Below are 27,522 nucleotides of genomic sequence, written 5' to 3'. Positions count from 1 at the left end.
TGTTCCTTGAAAAACTGTTCCCGCACGCGTCAAACATTGCCAGGCATGTCCTCATTATTTCTCTGATGAAGAGAAAAAGCTGCTGCGGGAAAATTATGTGGCTTAGCTTTGGGTCAATGACTTTTGTCTTTAGGAACCCATTCTTGTTAATATCAGATAGCCCGTTAATTTTGGACAGCAGTGCCAGATCGGCAAACTAACTCCTTCCCCTGGCTGCTGTCCGGCAAGACATTGTAAACTCCGCCGAAGACGCACACTGTGGCATCAGCAGCATCCTGTGTGGTTGTCATCCAGACTGAAGCAAGTGATTAGTCGTGGGTGTAAACAGTTTACCTTGATAAAGATGCGTTGTTGCCTAAAATGTCTTTCTTCGGAGAGTAAGTGGATCCCTTGTTAAAGGGAGGCTGCTGTTTCCAGCACTCATTGCTGTTGGTGTACACGTGTCACTGGGTTGTCTTTAAGAAGGCATCACCCATTCATCACCTGAACAGCAGGAACAGAGAAGCCGAGACTGCTACTGCTGCTGCTGCTTTTGCATAGCAATAGACTGCATTGGGCTGTCACATTATATTTGGCCCTTGCATCTCGACAACACAACAGATGAAATCAAGTCAAATAGGAGTATTTTCAAATAGCCCCTCACCTTGAAGTAGCAATGCTGTGTTAAATTTTTCTAATGCTTGAAGGCCCACACATGCATGCTTGAATACAGCATGCACATTGCTTTTCAGGACCTGAAGCTGTGCGCAGTGGTCACAGATTATTAATTAATTGTGATTTCTCATGTTCAAAAGCACGGATGAAAACAAGTTTCCAAGTAGCTCAGGAAGCAAAAAATAAAAATAAAATAAAAATGCTAATTCTTTAGCAAAAAGCGCTGGCTTTGCAAATACCTCTCTGCAACCGCGGATATGTGCTACATCGGCTCTTCTGGCAGCCGTTGTGCTCGCTGGGCAGTTGTCCACTAGGGGCAAAAATCAGCGCAAACATTGCGAAGAAAACTTCACCCTGTGTTTCTTATTGCATTTTCTCTTCTGCTCAAAGCGTGTGCTCATAGAACTATTTCTTCTTATTGCTTGCCCGGATGGCAAGGTGTTAACCGCATGCTCCTCTTTCTCAAACTATGCAGCCTGCCTACGTGATCCACATCTTCCCTTCCTGTGATTTCTCCAATGAGAACCTGGCTCGCATTGCACCCGACCTACTGCACAGTGTCAGTGACATTGCCCACTTGCTGGTCATCATTGCCACTGTGTGATGGTGGAGGGAAAGGACCCATTCACACCCTTCCTCAAGACTGGCACTGAGGAAGCCCGTTGTTCTGCACACACATCAAGACGAAGAAACCAATGGTGCTCTGCAAACTTCGTTATCTTTTGGCCACTTGGCGCAGAGAGTTTTATTGGAGAGAGGGGCGGCAGCCTGAGGCGTGCCTCCCGACCAGTCTGTTTCCCCCTGTCTGCCCCCGCGATGTCTGTGCGCGCAGGCGCGCGGCATGTCAGCCGCCGTCCCTCTCCGCCCGTTTTTTTGTTGTTGGAAGGAGTATGGCGCATTGCATTTGGGTTGGGCAAGTACTGGGGGTTGGGAGGAGATAATTGTATGTCGTGGGTGGGGGCAAAGTGTTTTTGTTTCATGCGAGTGCTCCCGTCAATATTTGTCTTGTACATAACTGATGGATGTGCATGTGTACATATATTTATGTATGTATACATACGGTATATATATATATACATTATATATATATTATGTATATGAAGTAATAATCTCCAGTTGAGAGAGCATCACCTGTCTCAAACGAAGAAGGCCAGTTGGAATGATGGAACAGGCGAAAGAAAAAAAGAAAAGAAATGGATGGGGATTGTGAAGAAAAGACAAGAAAATATTGCTATATATAGATGCAGGCTCAAACTACCATGTGATATAAGTAAATAAGGCAAAGATTTTCAGTGTGTATATAATATTAGCCAAGGTGGAAAGAAGCGTGCTCTCCTTCAAAGCTGTTGTCCAATGCATGTGTGTGTGTGCGTGTGTGTATGTATGTGTGTATGTAGGTGTGTGCATAACGAGACAACAGTAGTGTTGTACAGTTTCTGTATAATGTTCACTCATAGAAGGCAACAGTGGTGAGATGTTAAGTCAGGGATTTCATTGCCACACACATGCATATATATTTCGTAGGAGGTGTGCAAGGGAGCAGTCATACTGAGTGTTATTAGCTCCCCCTGTTGTCGCTTAAACAAAACATGGTTGTGGAGAGCAAAGCGCGAGCTGAAAACCCTAGATTGTAGAGGGTTTGCATACTTTGTGTAAGTCTGTTTTTCATCTTGCACTTTTTATTGTTTTGTGTTGTCATTCAGAAATACGTTGCATTGCATTGATGTGTAAAAAAGGTCATTGCGAGGTTTTTCGTTCTTGTCGGTCACTTAAGTTGTGTACAGTGGTCTCCTGGTTTCACCTTCCACATTTTCATTCATCATTTAGTTGTACAGAAGAAAAAAATTGTACCTGGCATAGTTTTTAACCTTTTTTTTCTTTTTTTACTGGAGCAGAGCGAACTTTGCATTTTATTCTTACTTTACAAAGAAAGTGAACTTTTATTTTGCTTCTTGGGGAGTTTTTTTTTTTTTTTTTTTTTTTTTTGCGTTTTTCGAGGGCAAGTAGTCTAGCATGGCTGTACATTTGTATATAAGCTGCTATGTGTATTGTATTGTCTGTACATTCAACAAGAAACCTTTCTCTTCAAAATTTTAAAGAAAAAGGGGGAAAAACAATTCTTTGTGATGTCTTTTCAAGCCACACCTCACATTTTTCAAAGTGGAAAAATAAGCTTGCTTGGAGGCGCGATAATAGTCTTGGAAGGGAAACGCATCAGTCGATAGGCCAAGGTTTGTCCGGTTTTTGGGAGGTGCTTTCACGCAGATGAAAAATGAATGGGTTTCATTGCAAAAGAAAAATACATTTTCAGTCTTGCGTTAATAGGCATGCATGAGTTAACGAACCTAGAAGTAAAACAAAAAACAATACATTAGGGGCTTTGTTCTTTTAGTAGCAAGTATTTACCTGGCATCATTCTGTATTTACTAATATAAGTATAAAGACAGGTCTTTGATGCAGTCAGTAGGCTTTGACCCCTTAATTTTTCAGTCCAGGTAGCGGTTTTCAGATAGATGCACAGATAAGGAAATACAAAAGAATAAAAATGTTTGGAGAGAGATGATGCTGATGATGGTGATGCACCAAGTGTGCACAGGGAAAAGGGCGCCAAGTCCTCCTCGCTGTTTTTCTCCTGTTTGCTCAAGCCATTTTTCAAAGGAGTCTCTATCTATATACTACTACCAGCCGGCGTGTCGTCAAACAGCGTTTACTACGTGTTGCAGTTTCACACCTGGGCGTTTTCACATCATTTGATGCAAGCTGCGTGCGCGCAAAGAAAAATGCAGGAAAGGACACCCAGCACCACCACCACCACCACCAAACACTGTTCTCTTTTTCTCTCTGCTCCAATCATCGTCCGTGCGTGCGCTCTATTTTTAATGTGTGGAAAGAAAAAAAAAAGGCGTTACTATCTCCCTCCGGTTTCCACTGTATGTTTGTGGCTGGCTGTTCAAGAATGGGTGTCCCCCACTCCAGCCCCCCTCTGCTTCCCAAACCTGTACATAGTGCATCCACCGAGGGCTCCACAGAGGAGGGTTGGGTGGGTGTAACCCCCAAGCGCTTTTTCTTCCCCCTTTTCTTCTCATGTTCTTTTATTTTGTCCATACCACGCAGAGCAGTGATACACATAAGTTATTAGTAACGTAAATAAAAACAAGGAGGTGTAACAAATGAAATGTGTTGTCGTCTTGATCTTTCTTTCACGTGGCACTCCTGTGGCATGACGTGGCCTCGGTCACTGCAGAAGTGGAGAGCCTTTCATCAGGTTGGGGGGGCTATCAAGAACGAGGTGAGCGCACTTGCAACAGATGCGCTAGTAGACAAACAAAAGTCATAGGGTGCAGAACTTTTTTCACTATATTCTATCAATCAAGGTCTTCTAAGCTACCTGTGTACCTGAACAACAAGCTTGCATGCATGCTGCATGGTAAACCACCTGCAGGCTGCAGCCACCCCGTGACACAACACCGGTCAGTGCACATTACTACCTGCTTTTCTAGTGCCGTGCTAACTATGCCATAGCAGCTATATGAATGCAGCAAATAAACAGGGTGGCTCTAGACCACCTCTGTGTCATTGCCTCATGCAGCAAAAGTTTACTAATTAGAATAAAACTAGGAGAGCTGTCCCGGATATGGAGTCATACGAAACAGACCTCTCTAAAATTGAACTGCATGTAATTGTGGTGGCCACGTGCTATGCTAGGTGCTACGACATTCATAAGCCGCCCATTGCCAAAATTTAGTCCAGCAGAACATTTTCAGTTTTGCTTATCTTAAATTCATGCCATCCCACCACTGCCATCAGGATAACATCAGCCAGTCGCACTGTATCAGGCTTTGCTTTGTGTGTCACTGGTCTTGGATTTATCCTGGGATGCTGTCGCATCATTTTAACACCTATACATGCTTCCTCGGCTCATTGATTATGCATAAGTCATATTTTGAGAATGCTTCACTGCATGGCATTTGCGGTGAAGCATCCTAAAACTACAACAGGGCTGCTTGTAAAGGGGTATGGACCGCCATATTAAAAGCATTTATTGAATAAAATTAATGTGATGCGAAAGGTTATCGGCAATTCTTTAGGGGCATTTGAATGTTTTTCCTAGTCCCTTGAAAGCCAAATTAATGAGATTATTTAAGAATTTCAATACCTGAGTTTCAAAAAAATGCCTGGAAAGTTCAGCTGAAGTTAGCATGCCATAAGATTCATTTCAGTATAGTACATGCAACAGCATTTTATCTTAACAAGTGTAAGATGCCTGGCTAGTTGGTACTGCATAACGAATATAACAGCGCCCGTGTCAGTGTTTGTTCCTTCTGTGTTTCATCCCATTCCTTGCACTGTTATATTCGTTATACTTTATCTTAATTGGTTATTATGGAATGCAGGTATTTTGTACTTATGCAAGATGACCAATTGAGGACAGTAATAATGGCACAGTCTTAGGTGGTACTTGATAAATTGCCATTGAATTAGCCGTTAGTTACTGTGGCAAAACAAAAATGTTGGTAAACAGCCCTCACTGAAGATCCTTTCACGGGGAAAGAATTCAGGTGTGGTTAAGCACAAGGACAATATCCAAGTCTCTATGACCAGACTCAAAGCAGTCCAGAAGTTTGCATTATTACAGATCAGGAAGCCTCGATGCAAACGCCCTTTTATTAAAAAAGTGTGTTTGCATCAAGGCTCCGTATTACAGATCAGGATCAGGGAGCCAGTTAAAAGTACTAGTAAATTCAGCATTCCCTGGAGGGAAGGCTAGTTATGCCTCCAGTTGACTCTCTGCAGTTGCATAGGAACCTTTCCCATATTGGGGCTAAAGCTTCACGATCAGTCTGAGAGCATAGAGAGATCTCAGTTGTGCTAACGCCACACAGCAAATAAATGCTTTCAGCCTTTAATTCTGATGCCATAACCATGGTTGCCAAACGTTAGTGGCATCAGCCTTGGTAATGAATGGCAATCCATTCAGCTTATTTCTCTTGAACTGGAATACCTTCAAGTACTTACACATCACACAGTGATAAAAAAAAAAAAAAACTGGTAAAAAGCAAACAATGCCAAGGCAAGAATCCACTGGTTTTGTCTATAAATTTGTTACTTAGATAATTACTACATCATTACAACAGCAAATGCAGAAAGCTAGGTCTGTTGGTGATTCACAGTTTGAGACACTGCATCAGTGTAAAAAGTTTAAAACAGGAAGAATTGGACAGTCTTGTCTGCTGAAGTTTTTGTGCTATTATAATCTGCTCTAGTGTTTCAGGAGAATTATTCTGACTTGGCATTTCACGTACCTGAAAATAGCTTTCAAATGTTAAGTACAATTCTAATGAATCTGATTTTGTGGTGCTAACTCCCTAAATAATGGCATTGCAAACGCAAGTTTAAACACCGAATACAATGAGCCTTGTGAACGTGGCTATACAAACAATGTGTCTAGTTTTGGTCCGAAGGCTTTACAATTGTAAGGACATAAAAATGCACACTTACCCATGCTGGCTTTGTTTGATTTGGCATCAAGTTGTGGATTCGCATATGTTTGACCATTTTGCATCCTTCAGCAGTGCGTCTGAAGTCAGGGTCATATATTGCAGCACGCCACATGAGCAAGAACTGCAGCAAGAAAAACTCCAAGTAAGAGAAGCTGTGCTTCGTTTTGTCATTGGGGCAGCCTACCTCACGAAAGCTGAGCTTGCCATCCATGTCCTCGTCAAAATATTGCACAACAACCCTCAGGGCAGTTGGTTCGATTGGAATACGCAGACAGCGAAACATGTTTCCAAGTTCATGCTCATCAAGCAAGCCATCCTTGTTCATGTCCCACCTGAATTGTAGGGAAGGCAAGCATAATAAAACGTAACTTAATTCTTTGCAACATTTTCACTATTAAACATAGCTCAGAAAATCAAGCGTGTCATGCTATAGGTATGGGAATGGCAAAAGCTTTACTGTTTGGTTACCTGTGAAACCAATCTGCCAGGAAAGAGCACTGATCCAGTGAAAACTCGCTGATGGCTGGGGATGACCTGCTCATCACAGGGCATACAGAGGCATCATGGTATGTGATCTGTGCCTCCTGCTCATTTCCAACCGAAAGGCTCTTTTTTGCTACTTTGTCATCTTCAAATGTCGTGCGTGCCCATTTGATGAACTCTGCTCTTCGCTCTGCGTGGACCTTGTGTTGCACATGGGTAGATTCTGCAAGCATTAAACCAGGCTGCAGTGAACAGTTTACCACAGACCAACCCTTTACATTTACCTTCATACATTGACTTTGCCTGGGCTATGAATGCTGCTCGTTGCTTGGCAGCACCTTCACAAAGTTCACGTGCTTCTTGGATACGAGAGTGAGGCAACTCTACATCCAGAGGATCGCCTTGGTCCAGGAATTGTGACCGTACCTATAAAAAGATATAGAAGCTGAACACTCAAGTCTAAGGTTGCACATATTCATGAACAGCTGCACTTACCCATGGGTTCAATGTGTAGCAGGTGCTGTACTTCCTCTCTGAAGCCGTGGGATAGATTTCGTACGCTTGCATGGTCCTGAGCATGGCCTGGCCCTCCGGCGTTGACTGGAACTCAGAATTTTTGGCTGCCATCATCCACAAGTACAGAAACTGGAAAAAAAAATTCTTTATGATGCTGTTCAGTTGATCTAGAGCATGCTTACCTCTCCAAAGTCAAGCTTCCCATTCTTGTTATCTGCAAGGCCGATTAACCACTTGGCAGACATCTGCGTTACGTCCATTTTAAGGCATGTCCACAATCGTTTAAGACCTTCGACGTCAAGGTAGCCAGTTTCCTTTTGGTCTCCACTGCAAACAGAAAGCATATTCATCAGTAAGTCTTCCATTAGCCATTTCTTGTTAACCATCTGATCATTTCTCCGAGCCTAGGTAAAAAAACATTTTTTCTTAAATCCTTCACTGTTAAAAATCTTTGAGATCTTATGTAATATGAACGCAGAAAAAAATTGTCGATCTCCACGATGTCTGGCCGTCTGGCATTGCCCGAGACGTGGTCCGCGCACGTCTGTTCTGTTACATATTGTGGGAATCCCACATTCCCCTTGCCGCACGACGCGGCGAACATCCCCTCTCTCTCTCGAGGAGCCCTCATCTTTCCCATCCTGGTCTCCCTCCGGAGCGGTGGCGGAGAGAGTGGGGGTGAGAGAACTGCGTAGCATGCCTGGCAGCCCCTCCTTCCCCCTCCCCTCTCATCTCGGCGAACAGCATCTGCACCCAGGGACGACGCCGCGAAGCCGGAGCGCGCGGATGTTGCTACGACACAGCTTGGCCCGCTGGATGTGCCTCGGTGTTTCGTTCTTCCCTGCCACGGATGTGGTCAGAGCTAGCGGTGAGGCGTTTGGCTCTGAGAGCAGAGCCCTATGAGAACCCTCATAACATGCACTTACCATCTGAACCAACGCTCGAAAATTTCCATGTCTTTACGGGAGAACAAGCTGCTCACGGCATGCTTCGTGTGCGTGGCATCACCGTCCATGACTGGTAAATGGCAGCAGTGTCCGCACTGCAGATTCCGGGTTGTCCAGCACCGAAGGGCCTGCGCTCGCGAATTTCTTGCTATTGGCGCCTGTCTACCATGAGCCATGTAGTACTTTTGACGTCGTGTTGTGCAGGGTTCCTCGGGTAGGCATTTAAATGCTACCGACTGAACGCACAGCACGGCCGAGTTGTAAAGCACGCGCCCGGTAATGCTCGTGAGTGCTCGTGATGGCATGCAACAAGAGCTGCAAGGGCGATGACCAGATTTGTAGCAGCCAATGCTTACATTTAGTTCTCAGTCGAGGTTTGTTCTTGTACTTCAAGTCCAATATTTTATCAGAGCATGTGCAAAGAACTTCATTACGTAGCGGCCATATTGACCATTTTAGTTGGTTATTTAGCGCACTTTACACTCAATTATCTCATTGGACCACTGAAATTATTATCTAGTAAGGTAAGGCAATCGACTTTTTAAAAGGCACACGGGCTTCCGCGAAGACCCTCTACCCCACTCTACCCTCTTCTTGGATTCTGCGAAAACGTAACCGAAACTATGTTTGTTTTTACCATCATCATCACCAACATCGCTTGCTTACGCGCGTAGGAAGGACCTAACGATCCAATGCAAGTCAAGTCAAATGTTTGTAGTATAGTGAACTAGGATGCTTTCTAGTGGCGCGAACGACGACGCTCGGGTACGCCGATTTTCATTGACGCCGCCAGATGGCGCCACTGCAACATCTACTAGTCGACTTTTCAATGCTTTCTTGCAATAGTGCGACGTAGTACCTGTGCTTTTGTGCGCCTATACAGTAAAAGTAGCGATTTTTTCCCTATGCCGACGTATGTGGTCCTCCACCCATGATAGAAGACGTTTCATTCGACATTATTTGTGTTTTCGCCGTTGCACTAGGGTGAAAGCGCTCTTATTTCGCTGGCGTCTGCTACAGCTCATGCGGGACGAGTTATCGCGCATTGTAAATCGTTACGGCACATTCATTTGTACGGGACGGGTATTTTTCTGAGCCCCGCAGAGCCCGCTTTATTACAGAGCCAACTCAACTGTCAGCAGCAGACTGGTAGCAGAGTGGCCAGGCATCGTGCGCACGTACGGGTTCTCGCATCTCTCCAACCACGCCGCAGTAACTCTCCTTTAGCCAATAATAATGATTATATTACACTGCGCTATTCGGTATCCACTGGTAACCAGGAATGCTCATTTTAGCTTGATATCTGCTTAGCGTTTGGAAATTTGCCAACTGGTAAAGTGAGGAGCAGCTTCAGGCTGTTACATTTTTTTTTTTTTTTGACAAAGTGGTCATGAAAAAAAAAAAAGAAATCCTACGCTTTGAAACGAATCATCCGGCGATATTCTGTGGCGTCACCATTGTTCTCTGTTCACAGCAACAATATCTGTTATAAATCATAGCTGTAAGCCAGGTGCTAATTAAAATCCTTTCATCATCTCATATGCATAACATATATGCCAAAAATACATGCATGAGGAGGGCAGAGCAATTTTGTTTAGGTACTTCACAAGGCTTCTCCACTGCTGTTTTATTTTATTTGAGTGCATGGGACAAAAGCCATCAACAATGAGTTGTTCTGTGATATTATTGACTACACAAACAGTCCTAACAATGAGTTGTTTTGTGTAATTATTGACTATACAAACAGTCCTAAGAGCATCCATCTACTCATCTTCAGGTGCTTTGAAGCTTGACATTGCGCTGGTGAATGCATTTTGTGAAAAACTGCATGCGGGTACTTAAGCAGTGATTTCAGCTGCACCAATTTGACAGTGGTCAGAGCACCCAAGTTAGCAGGTTTGCTTGGCCAGTAGCATATACTGAGTACAAGCTGTCTGCTTGAATTTAAACTGAAGCAGGTTGTAAATACATTCTCAAGGTCAGCCACAAACTGGTATCACTTGAAGGGTACAAAAGGCCTCTGTTGTCCTTAAAATGAGTAAAATTAGCCAATTTAATACATGTGACATCTTTTTCTTTTCAGAAAAAGATTAAAGCCTTTCTCACAGTTAGTTTGAGGTAGGATTTGAGGTAGGATAGAGAGATCACAATTGTATACAGCTGCCAGCCAACTGGCTCACCCCAGGCAATGTTTTATTTTGAAGTTAAGTAATTAGTAATTATTTTTTTCGATTGACAAACTATTGCCTTTAGACAATAACTGGGTTTGCAGAATTTGAGAGCGCCTTCTAAAACCTCCATTCCATTTATTTCCAATAAAGAAAGCCTCATCGTTTTTCCAAGCTCTAAAGAAAGCCCGCGAAATACAAAAAATTATCAACCTGTATAGCGCTGAGACTGGGCTGTTGAGTCACGGCCGCAGCTAATTTCTGTCACTCAAACCATGCACGGTTGGGAGCACAACAATATCGTAGCGCATGAGTGCGTCAATCGCATTGTTTTTTTTTTATTTTTTCGCTGGCTTTCTATAGAGGTGGGAAAAACTATGCACGTGAGGTTTTCTTTATCGGGAATAAATGAAATGGGGGTTTCAGAAGGTCCTCCCCAACTTTGCAAATCACATTTATTTGAACGCAATACTTAGTAAATTAGAATTGCAAGATGAAAAATTGCCTGCACCGTTTCTTTTTATCAATATTTATTGTCTTAGGGCATCAGTAGGGTATAAAATGAAGGATGAATAAATGATTAAATAAATGTGCCAGCTAGAGATTCAAGGATATACCATGACTACGCGGAATTGAATTTAATTTAATCTGAGCTGTCTGCTTAATTGAGCCAGTGGTAGTATTCGAGATCACGCAAACAGTCGAAGCTTTCTTCCCCCGAAGTCTTCCTTTTGTTCAGACCTGGTGCGCCAGGTGGCTGTCAGCAAGTGGTTTCTCTGGCCTATCTTAAATGGTTTATTTTTAACCCTTGGCTGAAGTTAGCTTGGACACGTGGTATAAAATATGTCGGCTATCGTTTGGTGCCACAGGCTTAATAGCAAGAATTTCTGCACTGAGCACAACTCTCTGCAACATCAATATTGCCCACATCTAGCCTTGGCTTCACGGGTTTGACGGTAATATATGCCGGACAACCTGGCAAGAGTGTATAGGCACCGCATCAGGTGCCAGTGATGGCTTTTCATGCGATATATCCTCACTTCTACCGTTGATCATACATGTGCGTAGTCACGCAGCAGGATGAGATGCGGCTCGAAATGATGCTCACACACTGCCAATGTTTCTGTGAGAGGCTTTTCCTGCCTTCACAAGCTTCGTTTCCACTTTTTGCGGTGTTTATTGTCCCTCGGAGCAGCAAACAAAGGGGACTGGAGCATCCGGATAGCCGCGCTTCGGCATCTCGAAGCAAAGCAGTGCGAGTTGGTCTTTTTCCTGGCCATATCGAACATCGCATGGTGCTTTTGAAGAGTTGAGATGTCTTAGTTGCTGTGATAGAAGGCAGAACTGAAAGTTCGAGGGCAAAATCGCAAGAATGTGCAGACTATACGGCGCGCCAAGCATTCACTTCCCTTTGCGGACGCGCACGCGGTCCTAGTAAACGTAACTGCAGCGCGACCAGCGGCGGTCAGTGGCGTCCGGCGTGCAAGAGGCGCCCATTTTCCTTCCGTTCGCGCCACTAGAAAGTATTCTAGTTCACTATAGTTTGTAGTGTGACTGTGGTGGCTATAGTGTGACTGCTGTGTTCGGCTGTTAAGTCTTGACTTCCTCAGAGCTTGCAAAGGTTGGGAGAATTAAGAAAACTAATTGAGATGGGTCGCAAAGCAGACTTCAGTGAAAAGCCCAAACGGCGACGGTCGAGGAAGTCGAAGATCCAGCCGCCACCTGAAATACCAAAAGCACTGAGAGGTAAACATCGCTTTTAGATGCACGTGTTTGCTCTTCACCTCATTGTGCGCCTCGCTTGTTTCGCGTGGAATGCTTTCTCCACTTTTAACTTCATTTGCAGCGGAGAGGCCACCTTCAAGACGAGCCTTGAAAAGGTACTGGTCTCGCGTTGGCTTCAGTAAAGATGATGCTTGCATTATGTGCTTAACTGCACTTCATTTACAGACTGAAGAAAAGTCAAGCTCCGAAGAAAGATTTTGCCAGTAAAGTGGTTACCGAAAAGAAGGCAGCAGAAGGTTAGCGCTCCGGTTGCTCCTTATAGTGCGATCGAAGTCGACAGTGAAGAATGTCAACAATGCAATGCTCATTTATTTCATTTTTCCTGTTTTACACGATTCCTGGTTTTGTTCTTGTCCGTGTTTAGAAGACGATGAAAGTCCAGCAGCAGCGAAATTACAGTCGTTTTCTGATGAAAACAAGAAATGGCTAAAGCCTAAAGCTCCAAAGAAACAACTGTTGGAGTCTGAGGATGAGGGCTCAGATGACGCGCAGGAGGTAATGTCAGTAAGCATTTAAATCTGTGTTCAGAACGGTTGCAGTGGTAAACTGTAACCACTTGCATCCTGACTTGACAGGATTTTGGCGAAAGCTCCGACGATGATGCCATGGGCGATGAGTTCAACGCTTTGGAAAGTGGTGCTGACGAAGACGAAAGTGATGATGAAGAGGTATGCCCTTCAATTCCTCAGGGAAATAAGTGGGATTTTAAATGGCTACACTTTTTTTCATGTGATGCCAATTCAAGTTGCATGGTTTTGCATATGGTCCCAGTTACTTTCAGGTGGTCCCACCTGAAAGCAAGTGGTCTCTCAAAGGCCACCTGTGACCAATTTAAATACCGTCCGCGCCAATGCTTTATGTGCACCTCAGAATACTTCTCTTGGTTGGATTGCTACCTTATTTACGCTAATATTTGGTGCATAGATAGCGTGTAACCATCTATAATTTTCAATACAGAGTTTGAATGATGTGCTTATTTTGTTTGATGAGCATTTATTAGAAGTCTGCATCACCTCGCAGTGTCGGTGACCCAAAACAAGCATCTTTTGCATAGCTGATTCTGGTTGCGTCATCTGTTGCATATCCGTGAAGCGATTGCTTTACCTTGAAGCTGCAATTATTTGTGGGGGTGTGGGCCAACACTATTGCAGCCAGTTAGAAGATGATTTCTCAATTGTTCTAATACTATTGAGTGCAGAAAACATTGTCAGTACGATTTGCTCCCCCAGTTCAACAAATTTGCTATGCCCTAGATGGCGTCACCAGCATCAGCCATGCAACAGCTGTATGTTTTGGGTCTTCAATATTGCAGACTACATGGATGTCTAATCACTTATGACCAAACCAATCAAGTACATCGCCTAAATATGATGTAGAAAATTATTGATGGTAGTGTGACGTCTGCTTGCTAAATATCAGCGCGAACTGAGAGAAACATTTTGTGGTTTGCATTTGGTGTTCCAACTGTCGGTACTAAGCTTGCAAACTGGAACACATCATAGTCGGGTACAACTTAAAAGTGCAGCAGAATCCCTGTCTCTCAGGGATGCATGAATTGGTATACCAGAAGTAAAACAGAGCACGTGAGCGTCAAAGTGGGCAAAAGTGCATGCCAGGCGACAGCGAGAGTGTCTGCACCTGCGACCAATGTTGAGGTCATTTGGAAAATGGCTGTACATGTGGTGCTATCTGGGAGTTGCTGCTTGAAATGGCAGATGCTTTTAACCATGACCGCTGTGATCAGCTTCTCTGAAACGGCATGCTTGATCATGGAGGCCACAGGTTTAGCCCTACTTGTGACGCCATCTGTGGGCCGCCACGTCAACTGGCAGAGCTTTAATCCTACACAAACCTGGTTTTAACAAGCAAAAGCAGCTGCTGCAGTGGCTCAACCCTGAACCCAAATTCCCAGGTTTAAACCCGACTGGTTCTATCTGCTCCGACTGTCCTTTTTATTTTTTTTTCCGGCATGAAAGCACTACAAGAGGTCGTGGTCAGTCATCGCGCAGTCATAGGCTCCATCACTCTCTTTATTGGCTGGTGAACTTGAATGACCCGTCGGGGAGACTCGTGCATTGGAGCTTAAATACCGAACTTAGTTTGAATTGCCCACGTAAGGCCGCATTGTTGTGACCTCACGAAACAGCTTAGCTAATCAGAGCAATGGCACAAACAAGATCAGACAAGATTCTTGGTTAGTGGTGGTAAGCACGTGTGAGTGCTTTTGCACTAATAGCAAATGATGCGATGACACTGCTGTCATCCAATCTTGAATGCGTTGTTGGGATGTTTCTCAGTTTGTCTTTAAACAGGGCGGTGCAATTTTCATTGCATCATATGCCTGGTGCATAAAACAATGAAATATTTCTTTCTTTTTTGTGCAGTCAATACTATGGCAGTGTTTTGGGAGCAAAACTTGGCCGCTCATAATATGCAGGTTTCTAGTGATGCCATGATTGCGCTCTTGAAATTGGGTTGAAACAGGCAACATTTTTAAGGACATACGTAAACCCCCACCTGATACACTGCCTATTCTAGTCCCCTGTTCAGATGCCATGTGTGTTCGTGCTGATGATTTGAAATGTAAACTAGAACTGAAGTCCACTTATCAATGTGCAACATGCAAACTGATATAGGCATCATCTGCACCATGCTTTGAGCAAAACTACTTCCAAGTCATTAGATTTTTTTCCCTCTCTCAACGACCCATCCTCTAAAAACACCAGATGTGCCCCGGTGCTCTCCTCACCATTCCAGAGGAGAAGGGAAGACTGGTCCTGGCCCCATGTGCAGTGTCATATGCAGCAATGGAGCACATTGGCTCTAATGGCTGTGGTTTGAGAGAGCGTGCGCCTATTCTTCTGTTCAAGGCACAAAATCGCGTTGTGCGCAAGCTTCTTTTAGTGAAAGCCCGCATCATTGTGCAGAGAGACAAAGTTGTTTTGCCTGTTGACTTCTCAGGCACAAAATCATGACCCAGCAAAATATTAAGCTAGTCTGTTTGCTTATGACTTCCTTCAGCTGCCAATTGAAGCTGCATCAAGGAAGCTTCAGAGGAGACAAGAGGAGGATAGGTAAGTGTCTGTATTGCATTTTATGTATATACATGGTGCCATCTGTTAACAGGCCATGACTGCTGTAAAAGTGACAGATCATTGTATTGCTGTAAGACAAAAAATGATACAAGCACGAAGGGGGACACACTTGCAATGCTATGCTTTTATATTGTTCCTTGTCATTTTATATTGTGGGTCTGAACAAGATGAACTGCATGGTTCCACAATATATTTTCCACTGACGGTGGACATGTTTATACTCCCAGGGGCGGAAGTGTTGCGTCACTCTGTGCCAATCTGACCTTTTGCGCCAAGCTGCGCCTAAATGACAATTTATGCGATAATTTACCATTGCAAGTATAAACGTCAAATTTAGGCGAGTATTATCATCAGTTGAGCAACACTAGGCTCTTGCTACAAAAGAAAACATCCACATCCACGACAGTTTGGTTCACTCGCGGTGTTTGTCCTGAAGCTGTTATCGTCATGCCTTTCACAAAAGGCTGGTGGCACGAGCCTTTTTGAACTTAAATTAATAGCAGCTAATCGATTCCACAGCTGTCATTAGTCTTTTTTCATGATCTTGAGCCATTGCACTCCTAAATATTCTTGGTTAATGGGATACGGAATCAATTTTATACATATTTTGGGCTAAATAAATTCTCTTTGTGCTGAAGTAAATTATCTTTATTTCGACCCCTGTTAATTTGGAACTTGGGATAATTTGAACCAGCTGCATGGTCCCGACCAATGCTTGTGTAAAGGGGATACATGTGCAAGAAGTGACTGTGATTAACTATGACGCACTAATCTGAACCGTGTTGCAACGGCCGATCGCAGCCCTTTGTCTGTGTGCAACAGAGTAGATATGTCAATAACGGGCCGGCAGCCGGTGACACATTGAGGTACGGCACGCTCTGTCAGCAGTCACGTACATAGGCCTCCGCCCCGAACCCGAATTGTTTGTACAATTGTGCCCGTGCACATTGCTTTGGCAGGTATGGCGACGAGCGGAAGTTCGCCATTTTCGAAATAAAGCCAAATAGCATAGAGTTGGATTCACTTTTACTTCATGCCATCCTGCGGCTACGATTGGACGTGCACTTATGCTGCTTGGAGCGTCACTGTACTTCTTTTTTCAGAGGGGGGCGGGATGGTGTCACGTTCTAATGCATACGCATATGTCCCGTGCGTGCATCCACATTTTGCTAAACAGCTGGTCGCGCGCAGTTTGACTACACTGCGCACTGTGCAGTGAAGCATCCTTAAAACGCGCTGGGGCTGTTTTGTGCAGAGGCATCAACACCACTGAGTAGCTCTGCGAAAAGGGTAGGGAGGCTTTTACGGTTTTAGAGCAATCCTTGAGCTTTCGTGACTGTGTGTGTGCAATGCAAAGAGCTGACAGACTGCAGTTTTTACTTGTGTCGTAATGCAAACTGTTATCAGCAGTTGTTTTGAGTACATTCGATAATTGAAACTAGATTATTTTTTAGAAGCCTTTTTTTTGTTATATAAATTCAGTATTTAAACAACCCTAGTGTAACATATACCAAACTGTATCTATTTAAATGCTCTTTCATTCGTATGAATAATATTTACTTTAAAGGTGCACTAAAGAGCATTATGCAAAATTTCAGTTTTACTTTTATTTTGCTTTCTGGGCTTCCACAGATAAATAGTTTTACTCGCCCATGGCAATAAAAATACGCCGCACTCTTTACTTTCGCGGTACTCAACCTCATCACTTTATGGTGGCCAATAAAAATCCTCTGTTTTGTTGAGTCACTCGAAATCATTTTTATTGGTGTTTTGTGATTCCATGCAACTGATATTTTGATAGAACTGCAATGTATTTGTGGTTCAGAAAGCATGTCACCAAAACAACAAGCCTGATGCAAGCGGACTATGTTCACAATATCACTTCATGTGTTATTCCACTGCCAGCAGAGCTGCAGGTTGCCATGCGATTGGCTGAAACAGACTCCAGGTGTTGGGTGACTCGTCTTACCCTCTGCAATGAGTTAAATAAAAAATGTGGGAGCCGAGACACTTTATCTGATTTAACAGCAAGCTCCTCCACACAGGGCAGTAGTTTTAAGTTTATAAGGATGGTGGGAGTGTGTAGATTGAGTTACCACAGTTAAATGATGTATTCAAAATTCCCTTTTGTGCACCCACAAGCATTATGAATGACATTAAGAATAAATCTTCTAGTGCAGTGTTTTGAAGGAAAACATTAACCAAGAATTGAAAGAGCATGGATATAAAAATAAGAACTGGTTATAAGAAAAATTCCAGAATATATGTGATATCGGAGAATACCTTTTTTCTTACTTTTGAAAATATGGCTGGCATGGGTTTAAGTTCCTCTTTTTGATAATAATTGTTTCAGAATCGTGGAATAAAACAGGCGAATATTGAGGATACTGGAAAAGAATATATTGACTCAATTCTGCTATAACATATACAAAAATGCAGATATTTAGATGGTTGGTCAAATGTATGCATTTTTTTAATTTTATACATTACATGAATAAAATTATCACTCTGTGAGCTTGCTGAATAACCACCAAAACATTTTAAAAAGGCATGAATATCAAAGTAAAACAATGCAGTAAAAGTAATTCATACAATACAAAATATGGTAAATATGGCCTCTTTTCTTAGGTACAATGATTTGGCATGCTATCGGCAGATCACTTTTTTTTTTTTGCTGCTGTTTGGAAGCAGCGGTCGCTATTCTGTTACCACAGCGGTTGTTCTCATCTGTGCTATCAAACTGCAGTCAAGCCAAATTACTAAGGAGATAATGCGTATTGTGCTAAAGTCCATTTTGAATGTGCATTGTTCTCATAGCAACAGTGCTAAATTGCTTGTTTTATACTTTTTATACTTGTTTTATACTTTTTATAGTTTATCGCTGGCGTGTTTTGAGCCACGTTTTGCATTAAGAGGATGGTGGAGTGCAATATAAATTGCCAGCAGTATTGGAAATCTTCTCTACGAACTGTTCTCTGGGATCTAGACACTCAAAAACCACACATTGTTTCTGAAAGAGCTCAGCACTTGTAGTTATGGACGAGCCACTTCACATGCCAGAGCTTTCTTTGTTGCTGAAACCCTGGCATAGGTTGCTAAGTCCCTAGCAAATTTGAATGAAACATTAGATGCACAGAGTGAACTTGTGTAATTGCTCAAGAGCGAGCTGAAATTGAAAGTATGCTTTTCTTAGACCACTAGTTGAAATTCCAGGCTGATTTCTGCTTTCTTCACTATACAAGCTGAAGTCAGAGCTTTTAAAGTCATCTTCGGGCTCTTCGCTACTGCTGTCATAAAAAATATCTGCTATAGATACAGCGGAATCATGCGAAAGGTGCCGAATTGGTACCACATTCTCACACGAGCTCTGCACTATTTTTGTTGACATTTGAGACCACCTTGCTCTGAATGAATGTTTATTCTAGGTCATTGCCTGCTGAAAAAGAAGTTAACCACATGGAAACAAACTACAGTTGTCATGCTATCTACCTAAATGGGGTTACATGTTCCAAGGAATAGAAATCAGCATCATGATTGATGATTGTTTTGACGATAATGCCTTGTTTTACATGTCACTTTTTGTAACATAACCCCCCCCCTCTCTCTCTCTCTTACTGTAACACCCCTGCGCACATTACATTGCTGGTTGATAAAGTGAATAAATTATTTGGCAGCATGTCAGAAACCACCATATATACGTGTGTGTGTGTGTGTGAGAGAGAGAGAGAGAGAAATCGATTCTCTGTGGGGGCTAACAGGCCCTGGAAGAGCTAACAGGCATGAAACATGAAACTTTTTCCTTGAATGTGTGTAACGTCACCCTTCTTAATTTGCGAATATTTTCAGGAAACTAGCAGAGGAGGAGCTGAAGACCAACATAGCAGAATCTGAGATCTTCACACTTCCAAGCGGGCAAGAAATAGAGAAAGAAAATATCCTTTCTGGTAATCTCAAGTTCAGTGTGGACTGATGCACAGAATATTTGTGTGATATTGGTGGATGCCTGAACGGGTTTGTAAGCCATAGTGTATGAAGTCAAGGTGAGGTCGACTTGTTTCACTGGCTATTGTGGGCCGTCAAAGTGTGTAATGGGGCGAGGAGGTGGTCTTGCTGCACTTTGTATTTTTGTTTCTGTTTCACTGGTGCTGTCCACAAATATTCACGGGGGATTGTGTGTACTTGCTAAATTTATGTGCACTAAGGAATTCCATGTCTCTGTAATGATGCCAAAGCCTCTCAATGTGGTGTCTCACAGCTGATAGTGTGACTTGGGGTATGAAAGACAGCTAACTCTTCAGAATCGCTAGCATGACATGTGTCACACTAACATTGCGTCTGTTTTATTGTAAAATATGAATGCCACCACTGGGCATTTTCTTATACTAGCAAAATGGCACTTGCATCCCGATGGCCATCAGTTTAGAAAATCTAAGTACATAAAACTAGCTGAAGATTAGGGGCATTGGATGTGTTCTTTGAGTTATGATCAATGTTACAAGAAAAGGGAAAATCTCACAGGAAAATATGCAAGGCTGTAGGGAACTTTCACAGCCCCTTTACCAAGCTTTTCCAAGAAGTTTACTGCAGTCTCATTCTTACCTTTCACTGCCTGCTTGGGAGTCTCCTTAGCTAAGGTTACAGGCTGAGCCTCCTGATTTGGCCATTATCAGCGAGCGGATAAAAGACATTACGCACGTCCTCACTGATTTTTCAAACAGAAGAGAAGCTGGAAGGTAAGCATTGCTAGCCAGTTAATTCTACTTTCTTAATTTTATTTCTGTACTCACTAGGAGTAAATATGTTTGGTTGCACTTGGTACGAGCCAGTTTAACACATTTGTGTGAATTTGAGTTAGAGATCGTCATGCATACATGCCTTGTAAACAAAATATTTTGCACTGATATGTAGAAAGCTTGCATTTATTTCTGCTGGAAGCCTGCCTGAGTAAAAACATTGCGAAATATATTTCGTCGAACACAAGGTTGGAATATGTGCAAAGGTTTCAAACTTTATATTTAGACAGCAGTAGTGGAGCATTTCTTCATTCATTCTCTACTATTGCAGCCTTTGAGATAGTGAATACCGACTCATGTATGTGACTGCAGTTACAAGTACATGTTGGAACGAGTGGATACCACTGTACTCACTTGCATATTGACTCAGTTGTTTGATTATGGCCCGACATTTCTCGGAATAAATGTCAGAGAGAGAGAGAGAAAGTTATTTAATGAAAGGAAAGGCGGAGAAGTTGGCCAGTGGTAGAGACCCTTGCCTGCTACTCTGCACTGGGGAAGGGGGAAAAGGGAAGTAAAGGAGAGTTAGAGTGAGAATGGAGGGTGATGGTGTGATAGTACAGTGAAGTTCCTTGTGGTGATCCAAGCTATTGAGACCTCGTGCACACTTGATGGCACTTCCATACACAAGTTGTTACTGTATGCATATTGGCACAGTTGCAGAGAACTCTGCGCTTTCGTAGAAAGATTCTTTAAAACTAGGGGTTCCAGCACTGAGCTGAATCCTCAAATTTTGAATCCAGCCATATTGAGGTCATTGCCACCATTGTCATCCTGCCTCTCTTCCTACATTAAAGTACTATAGACACCAGACTTTGGTGGTATTTTTGATGCATAAGTCATTCCTGCCTATCGATCCGCACGCAGTTTTCACCTACTACAGCTAATAATTTATAATTGAATTTTTTTTTCTCATTAGTTTCAGTTTCGATAGCCGAGAGATGGCTGTGACATCACAATGACTTGATGCGCTGCATAAAAAAAAGCGATATTTTGTAGTGATCCCTGTTCTTGAGGCAGGCCGGCTTTATCATTGTAGTGAATTCAAACGACACAAGAATGATTATATATCTGTATTTACATCTCTCACGTGACCTAGGTCACAGCCATCCCTCGGCTGTTCAAACCAAAACAGGCGAGGGCAAAAATTCAATTATAAATTATTCAGCAGTCGCAGACGAATACGACGTGGTGATCTGTGTACAGTAATGTCTTAGGCGTCATTACAAAGGATAAAACACGAACCAAAAAATTATGTGTCTATATACTCATTTAAGGGCTGCTGTAAATGGTCACTTGTCACATTAACTGGGGTTTTCCACATATTGCATACTGGTGTTAGTGTTCTCTTCAATAATTTTTCGGTTCCCTAAAATGTTGGGCTGAATCCATATTCTAACATTTTCTTTAAAGCTTATCCTCCTCAAACCTCATTGGTTCAACAAATTCATGGCTAAACCTTACTTTAGCAAACACAGCATCAAAGATGGACTGGAAAGACTCTAAAGATGAAATGCTCTTATAAGCAGGCCTTCTCCTTCTATTGGAATAAATGACCTAAATGTTCTTGTGTGCTAGACAACACCACCATTGCTTTATGCCACTAATGCTGGAAGCCTTAGTTCAAATTTCGTTAAGGTTTGCATAGATATTGGAGCCTGTTTCGAATGGCAGTTGCAAATGTCTTCGTGTTAATGACCTGGCTCTTCTCCTTGCTTTTTTACAGGTCTCGCTCTGAGTATCTGGACATTTTGAAACAAGACTTGTGCGAGTACTACAGTTACAACGAGTATTTAATGCAAAAATTTATGGACCTTTTCTCACCTCCTGAGGTATCGCCTGCTCTTTTTGCATGAATTCCTTGCTTAGCATAATCGGAAAATATGGAATGCTGCCTCTGCCAGGGCTAGGGCAAATGCTCAAAATCGTAAATTGGAGTAGTGAATTAGGTATTGGCCTCTCAGTGAATATCTAATTCAATAACTCTGTGAACTAATGGAATACTGCTCATTCAAAATACTGAATTTCACTTGGACATAATTGAAAATAATTGTGCTAAGTTTTGGAGCACTGGATTATTATGTGGAGCTAAAGTATTCGTTGACAAGACCTTGAGAAAATCTGCTCAATCCTGATGCCGCAGCGATCAGTGCATGTGGTGAAGTGAAAGCATCACCGAAGTTTGTGTATCATCTGTCATAATTTAATGCAGCCAATTGGCCCGCCATTGTACGAGCGAAAATGATAAAGGCTGCAGAGCCATTCTTCATGGTGGGACGTGATAACGGTCGAGTGTCTCTGCAAGCTGCTGCATTACATGTCAGAAGGCTTCACCACACAAATGATGGATGTCATGTGACACGGTTTCAGATTTTTATTCATAAAGCATGCAATGACATTTGGAATGAAATAAATGTGTCGCTGGAGAGAAGGGAAATGTGCAGCTGAGCATAATTGCCTGTTGTGTAGCGAGAGTCGCCATGTATTAGCATGAAGCTCAAAAAGCACAACAAACTATGGTGCCATTCGGAAATCAAGCAGTCGATCTGTTCTCGGAAACAGGGTCGTCCAATTTTCGTCACGCCTGTTGTTGTGCGCAAGTTACTCTTTGCATGCAGTTCAGGTTTTAATACAGCTATTGCGATAACTGCTTGCCTTGCTTGTCATACTTCCATGTGGTCTGAAGGCTGCTCAAATTAATTGGGATGCTGTTCGTTGTGTCTAGATCAGCGTGCCAGATGCCATAGATATTTATGGGTGCTGGCCAGGACTGCACCTGCAGTCTAAATTATCCAGGTTCTCGAATTAACGATCTTTCACAGTAGTGGATGTGCAATTAAAATGCCACTGGTCATAATATTTCTTAAAACAGCCTATATTTTGGGAAGTCTCGTTTTTGTGGCACAGTACAATGTGGTGAATACATTTGTACTGTGGCAAAGGGGTGTCTAATCTAAATCGTTAGTGTTAAACCTAAAGTAGCCTTTTATTCATTCAGCATCACCTTTTTTAGCCCTTATGCACTTGAGCATGGCATCATGTGGGATGTAGAATTGGTTTCAGTCCAAGTCATTAGGAAATTTTCTTATTGGCAGTGCTGAATTGGGCAGTCAGAATTTGGCACCACTGCGATGTTTTTCAGTATTAAGGATCAATTAAAGAACAATTAGTCTGATTATACACTGAGGATGTGGACTGTTGTGTAGAAATTGCCATGTTTGAATAGAATTTTTTTCTTTCTGTATGTGTCTATATGTCATTGGCAAGTTCACTTTTCTTTTCTCAGCTGTTAGAGTTTTTGGAGGCCAATGAAGTCAGCCGACCTGTGACAATCCGCACCAACTCGTTGAAGACAAGGCGGCGCGATTTGGCTCAGGTAACCTTCATGTGTCCCATTACATGCACTCTTCATGTGCTTCATCACATGCATTGCACACAGCCTTTCACATTTCAGCATTGCCCTTACCATGCTTTCAGAATGTGTGCCTGTTTGAACTAGTTTGCTCTTCTTGTAGCATTGTAGTAGCCTTTGGTATCACCTGAGCACAGCTCTAATGGTTTATTTTAAACTATGATTTTATTTATTTATTTATTATTATTTTCTTTTTTTTTTTTGCATTGTGGCTGTGTGGAATTACTAGCCAACTGTTCTCAAATCATTCAGCTATTCTGGCCAAATGAGCCCGAGTTCACCGTAATACGCTTGGCTTGGTTTGGTTGCAGATGCCTTCTCATATGCCACGTGTTACCTGCTTTGGGTAGTAGGTAACTGCTCCTATAAGCATTTTCTGTTCACAACAGAAATCATCTTTTGCTTTGAAACAATATTTTCTGCTAGAAAAGCAAGACTGTCTGTAACAAACTAGTATTTTTCCTGCTACAACACATTAAATTTCCGCTCCAAATTGCATTTGCTACTGCTTGGAAAGCTGCTGCAAGAGTCCTTTTACCAGTTCCACCATGGGCTTAGTGGATATCTAAAGTGCCTAAACACTTTCTATACTTTGGTCTTCAGTTTTAAGGGAAAATGAGTTTGAATTTTTTTCCCTAGTTTTTCTAAGGCCCTTAGTTGTTGCTATCTTTTTGTTCTACAGGCCCTTATCAACAGAGGTGTCAACTTGGACCCCATTGGAAAGTGGTCCAAAGTTGGTCTTATTGTGTACAACTCCCAGGTTCCAGTGGGTATGGCACACACCTCCTTTTCTTTGCAAACCCTGTAGTACATAGCTTTCTAGAGTGTGCGAAAAGGTATTCAAGAGAAGATCTTTCCTTTCATTGCTGTTTTCTGCAAAGTGAATGTATGCAAGGGTGTTGTGAACAGCTTCATTCATGAGGATAAAGAAAGTGCCAGTGGCACTACTGTGATGTGTCCATCAGAGCATATGAATCAAAATGCCGCTTCCATCATCTTCTATATAACTGGTGATGTGTCCAAGAAAAGAAGCAAGAACGATGCACAAACCTGCACAGGCAAAGACATATGACGCAGCATCATCATAACAGGGCTACCATGTCCACTTTTGTTATTTTATTTATTTATTTACAAGATAATGCTGGCCTCAGTCTTAGGCCTTTGGCAGGAGTAGGCAGAAGAGTAAGCACGAGAGCAAAATTAACAGCAGGAAAAGCATTATACATAAACTCAAAAGATGAACAGTGATACAATGACCGCAAGGATCATTTAGCTCAGAACGGGTGCAGAACAAGTTGCCAGTCTAACACATTCAAGCACCTCTTGATCCAAACAAGTTCTGTGGACAATTCCAGCAGCATTTTGTTAGTAGGTTCATAAAATATGCAAGCCAATTAGAGGAACAAGCATGCATAAAAATGCAGTGAATATTGAAAACATTGTTTTGTTTTGCAATAATCATTTTTCTGCACATAAGCAATCCAGTTAGACTTTGCCTTCAGCATGAAGTGAAGCTAATAGGCATGCCGAATGGCAGCAAATGCGGCCAGCGTTGCGCGACTGGTTGCCGGTAGGTAAACTAACAAGACGTTAAATAAAACAGGTCGCAGACGCCAGTCCAGTTCTGAGAAAGGAAGGGATTTAAAAAATACATAATTTCATGTCTATCATTGCGAGAGTCCTCCCCCCACCCCCCCTCCCCCCCACCTGAAAGGTTGCCATCCCAGCAAAAAGGCCTCTTGCCTTGTTTAAAAACTTCCATTCGCCGATTGCCCAGTGGCTTTTTACATGGGTTAAGTGGAGAATTTACCCAAAAGAATAGACCACACAAAGCCGACATCAGGCAGAGTGTAGTAGCTGAACATTGAAAAACATGGACTAAATGATTGACTTTGACGGAGCTATATACCAGCGCACCTAGAATGTGGTCACGCCAGGGTGACTGCTTCTGCTCTGTTTGTATGATAACAGAATGTGTTAGGGGGCCTGTGAATAATGAACAAGGCCACTAAAATTTGGCTGTGAATTAGAAACAAATATTCTGCAATATTTTGCTGATTGGGGAATGCATGCTACTTTTAGAATAGAGGCAGTTTCCTTGCTGGTGCTTAGCGTTTCATGCTGCACAGTCCTACGCACTGCGCACGCTGTGGCTGAGAAGCGACAAATTGGGCCACACTAGTATTCGTTTGTTCATGTCTTAGGAGGGCCGTCTTCTCAGCAGTGTAATCAAATTTTCCAGAGGGCATCGTCTTCTGCTAGTTTTTTTTTTTGGGGTGTGCACAGCTGGGGCCTGATTCACGTTTTGTTTTCCTGTTTCAGGTGCGACACCCGAGTACCTAGCAGGCCAGTATGTGCTCCAGGGGGCTGCCTCCATGCTGCCCGTGATGGCACTTGCCCCGCAAGAACACGAGCGCATTCTGGACATGTGTGCTGCCCCTGGGGGCAAGGCGTCTCATATTGGTGAGTGGGCTCGTGTCTCATGCCATTTACACTTTTATTGGAAGCCCCACATTAACTTACAAAACTTGCCATGTGCGTATTCCTAATGTAATCGATAGAGTGCAATTTAAATTTTTAGGACGCGCTTGCCTGCAGCTTGCCTTACACATCCACTGGTGGGGAATAATAGTGCAGACGATAGTTGCACTTTTCTGTGCAGCCTAAATGATACAGTCACTTTTCCAGCTTCTTCCAGCCATTTCATGGGAATACGCTCCCCTCAGCGTCAGTATATCACTAAAATGCCATCCATGCCTCTAATGATATTCCATGAGTGGCGTCGCCATGCTGATACAATAACCTGTGCTCTCCGTCTTTATTTCAGCCGCTATAATGAAAAATACAGGTGTCCTTTTTGCTAACGAACTGCACAAAGAGCGATGCAAAGCCATTGTTGGCAACTTGCATAGGCTTGGGGTGAACAACACTGTTGTCTGCTCGTACGATGGCCGCAAGTTCCCAGAGGTATGAAAATCTTACGACTTTTTCGGGGTGGGCGAATAGTACTTTTTCTAAACCGAATCGAATACAAATAATGTTACTAAAAACCGAATCGAATACGAACCGAATACTCTGCAAGTTTTGTTCCTATCATTTGTACATTTATTACGAAACATGAAAGAGCGTTTGAAATTTAATTTTATTCAAAAGGCTGTTTGATATATAGTTCGCAACAATGCACAGCTGCGTCAATCTTGACTACAGGTGAGATCAAGTCTAAATCTTTAAAAATAAGAAGATTGTGCAGTGCCATAAGCAAAAGAAAATAGTGCTCAGTAAAGTCAAGTAGAGTTGGCAAGTGTTAAAAAAATTACTAAATACAGCTTGGCTAGAAGTACAGCCTGGCACTACTAGAGCGTACAACTAGAAATTGAGTACTTTCAACATGGCATCAATCGAACAACATCACATCGACTAAGACAAGACTTTCTCAGACTAGCCATCAAACATTTAAAAAATGCTTGACTAGTCATGGCCTAGTGGTTTGAGCATCCGTCTCCGCTGCGGGAGGTGGTTCGTTTAAAACCCGCCGCCGGACATCACCAGTAAAAATGGGTACAAGTGTCCCCCAGCCTGGCGCCTGGCTCTCACAGGGGTATGCGCTTGGAAGAGGCTCCGCAAACCCTGCTGCACTCCTTCTGGGACAAAATAGTTTCGAAAACTTCAGCCTGTAAAGGTGGTTCGAGTTGCCATGTTTCACGGGGTTCAAAACTGAAAACGAGTCGTGTACTGCACACGCGAAAACTCAGAAAAGCCTTGAAGTTTCAAGTGCGAAACGCTCTAAACCAGCTTGTCGGAAGATCGTAAGTCCGCCTCGCGTGGCAGAAGCCCTTATGTGGCCCCTTTTTTTCTCGCAAAGTCAGACAGCCGAAAATCCGGACTTGCCCAGGACTGCAGTGATTCTCTGAGAAGTAAACTTCATCAGTGACAAATCCACAGAAAATGTAGGTACAAGACTATAATCTGCAGTTATTAAGCAGTTAATGACTAGGAATGAAACTTGTCGCAGCAGTTATGATAAACGACCATTCACAAAGATAAAATTTGATATCGCAAAAGGTGGAACATTAAAAGTAGTGCAGATGCAGCAAAACAAAACGCATTTCAAAAAGATTTAAATGTGTATGGGAAAGACTGGCCATTTTACAATGGCAGCACTGTACGT

The 27,522-nt window shown here is 42.7% G+C and overlaps 3 protein-coding genes across 5 annotated transcripts in view; 2 read left to right on the top strand and 1 right to left on the bottom strand.

Moving 5' to 3' along the window:
• Positions 1-3,830, top strand: part of spen (spen family transcriptional repressor split ends) — a 118,831-nt gene extending 115,001 nt beyond the window's left edge. For both annotated transcript variants that reach the window (XM_084599302.1, XM_084599303.1), the window contains exon 17: positions 1,130-3,830. In XM_084599302.1, the coding sequence (XP_084455428.1) occupies positions 1,130-1,258 (129 nt within the window). In that variant the 3' untranslated portion in view covers positions 1,259-3,830. The remainder of the gene's footprint in view (positions 1-1,129) is intronic.
• LOC146197471 (uncharacterized) lies at positions 3,754-8,684 on the bottom strand. Of its 2 annotated transcripts, none has more exons than XM_084599305.1 (8): positions 8,458-8,684; positions 7,337-7,481; positions 7,134-7,283; positions 6,923-7,064; positions 6,624-6,861; positions 6,340-6,487; positions 6,154-6,276; positions 3,754-3,892 (listed from the first exon to the last, which is right to left on the bottom strand). In XM_084599305.1, exons 2-8 carry the CDS (start codon positions 7,412-7,414, stop codon positions 3,890-3,892), a joined length of 882 nt encoding a protein of 293 aa, XP_084455431.1. In that variant the 5' UTR covers positions 7,415-7,481; positions 8,458-8,684; the 3' UTR covers positions 3,754-3,889. The 2 variants fall into 2 exon arrangements, with proteins under 2 accessions (XP_084455431.1, XP_084455430.1); XM_084599304.1 differs by lacking the exon at positions 8,458-8,684 and adding an exon at positions 8,081-8,432.
• A 3,113-nt stretch (positions 8,685-11,797) lies between these two features.
• Positions 11,798-27,522, top strand: part of LOC146197470 (uncharacterized) — a 28,038-nt gene continuing 12,313 nt past the window's right edge. Inside the window, exons 1-13 of the mRNA XM_084599300.1 lie at positions 11,798-12,015; positions 12,116-12,149; positions 12,220-12,290; positions 12,419-12,549; positions 12,630-12,722; positions 15,076-15,128; positions 18,996-19,082; positions 19,790-19,882; positions 21,669-21,774; positions 23,229-23,318; positions 24,037-24,124; positions 25,677-25,817; positions 26,182-26,321. Coding sequence (XP_084455426.1) covers positions 11,919-12,015; positions 12,116-12,149; positions 12,220-12,290; positions 12,419-12,549; positions 12,630-12,722; positions 15,076-15,128; positions 18,996-19,082; positions 19,790-19,882; positions 21,669-21,774; positions 23,229-23,318; positions 24,037-24,124; positions 25,677-25,817; positions 26,182-26,321 — 1,224 coding nt within the window. The 5' untranslated portion in view covers positions 11,798-11,918. The remainder of the gene's footprint in view (positions 12,016-12,115; positions 12,150-12,219; positions 12,291-12,418; positions 12,550-12,629; positions 12,723-15,075; positions 15,129-18,995; positions 19,083-19,789; positions 19,883-21,668; positions 21,775-23,228; positions 23,319-24,036; positions 24,125-25,676; positions 25,818-26,181; positions 26,322-27,522) is intronic.

This window comes from Amblyomma maculatum, chromosome 3, assembly GCF_055883805.1.
Source record: "Amblyomma maculatum isolate TAMU_Amacu chromosome 3, ASM5588380v1, whole genome shotgun sequence".
Lineage (NCBI taxonomy): Eukaryota > Metazoa > Arthropoda > Arachnida > Ixodida > Ixodidae > Amblyomma > Amblyomma maculatum.
Note: the sequence above shows the minus strand (reverse complement) of the source record. Positions and strands in the feature narration are given on the sequence as shown.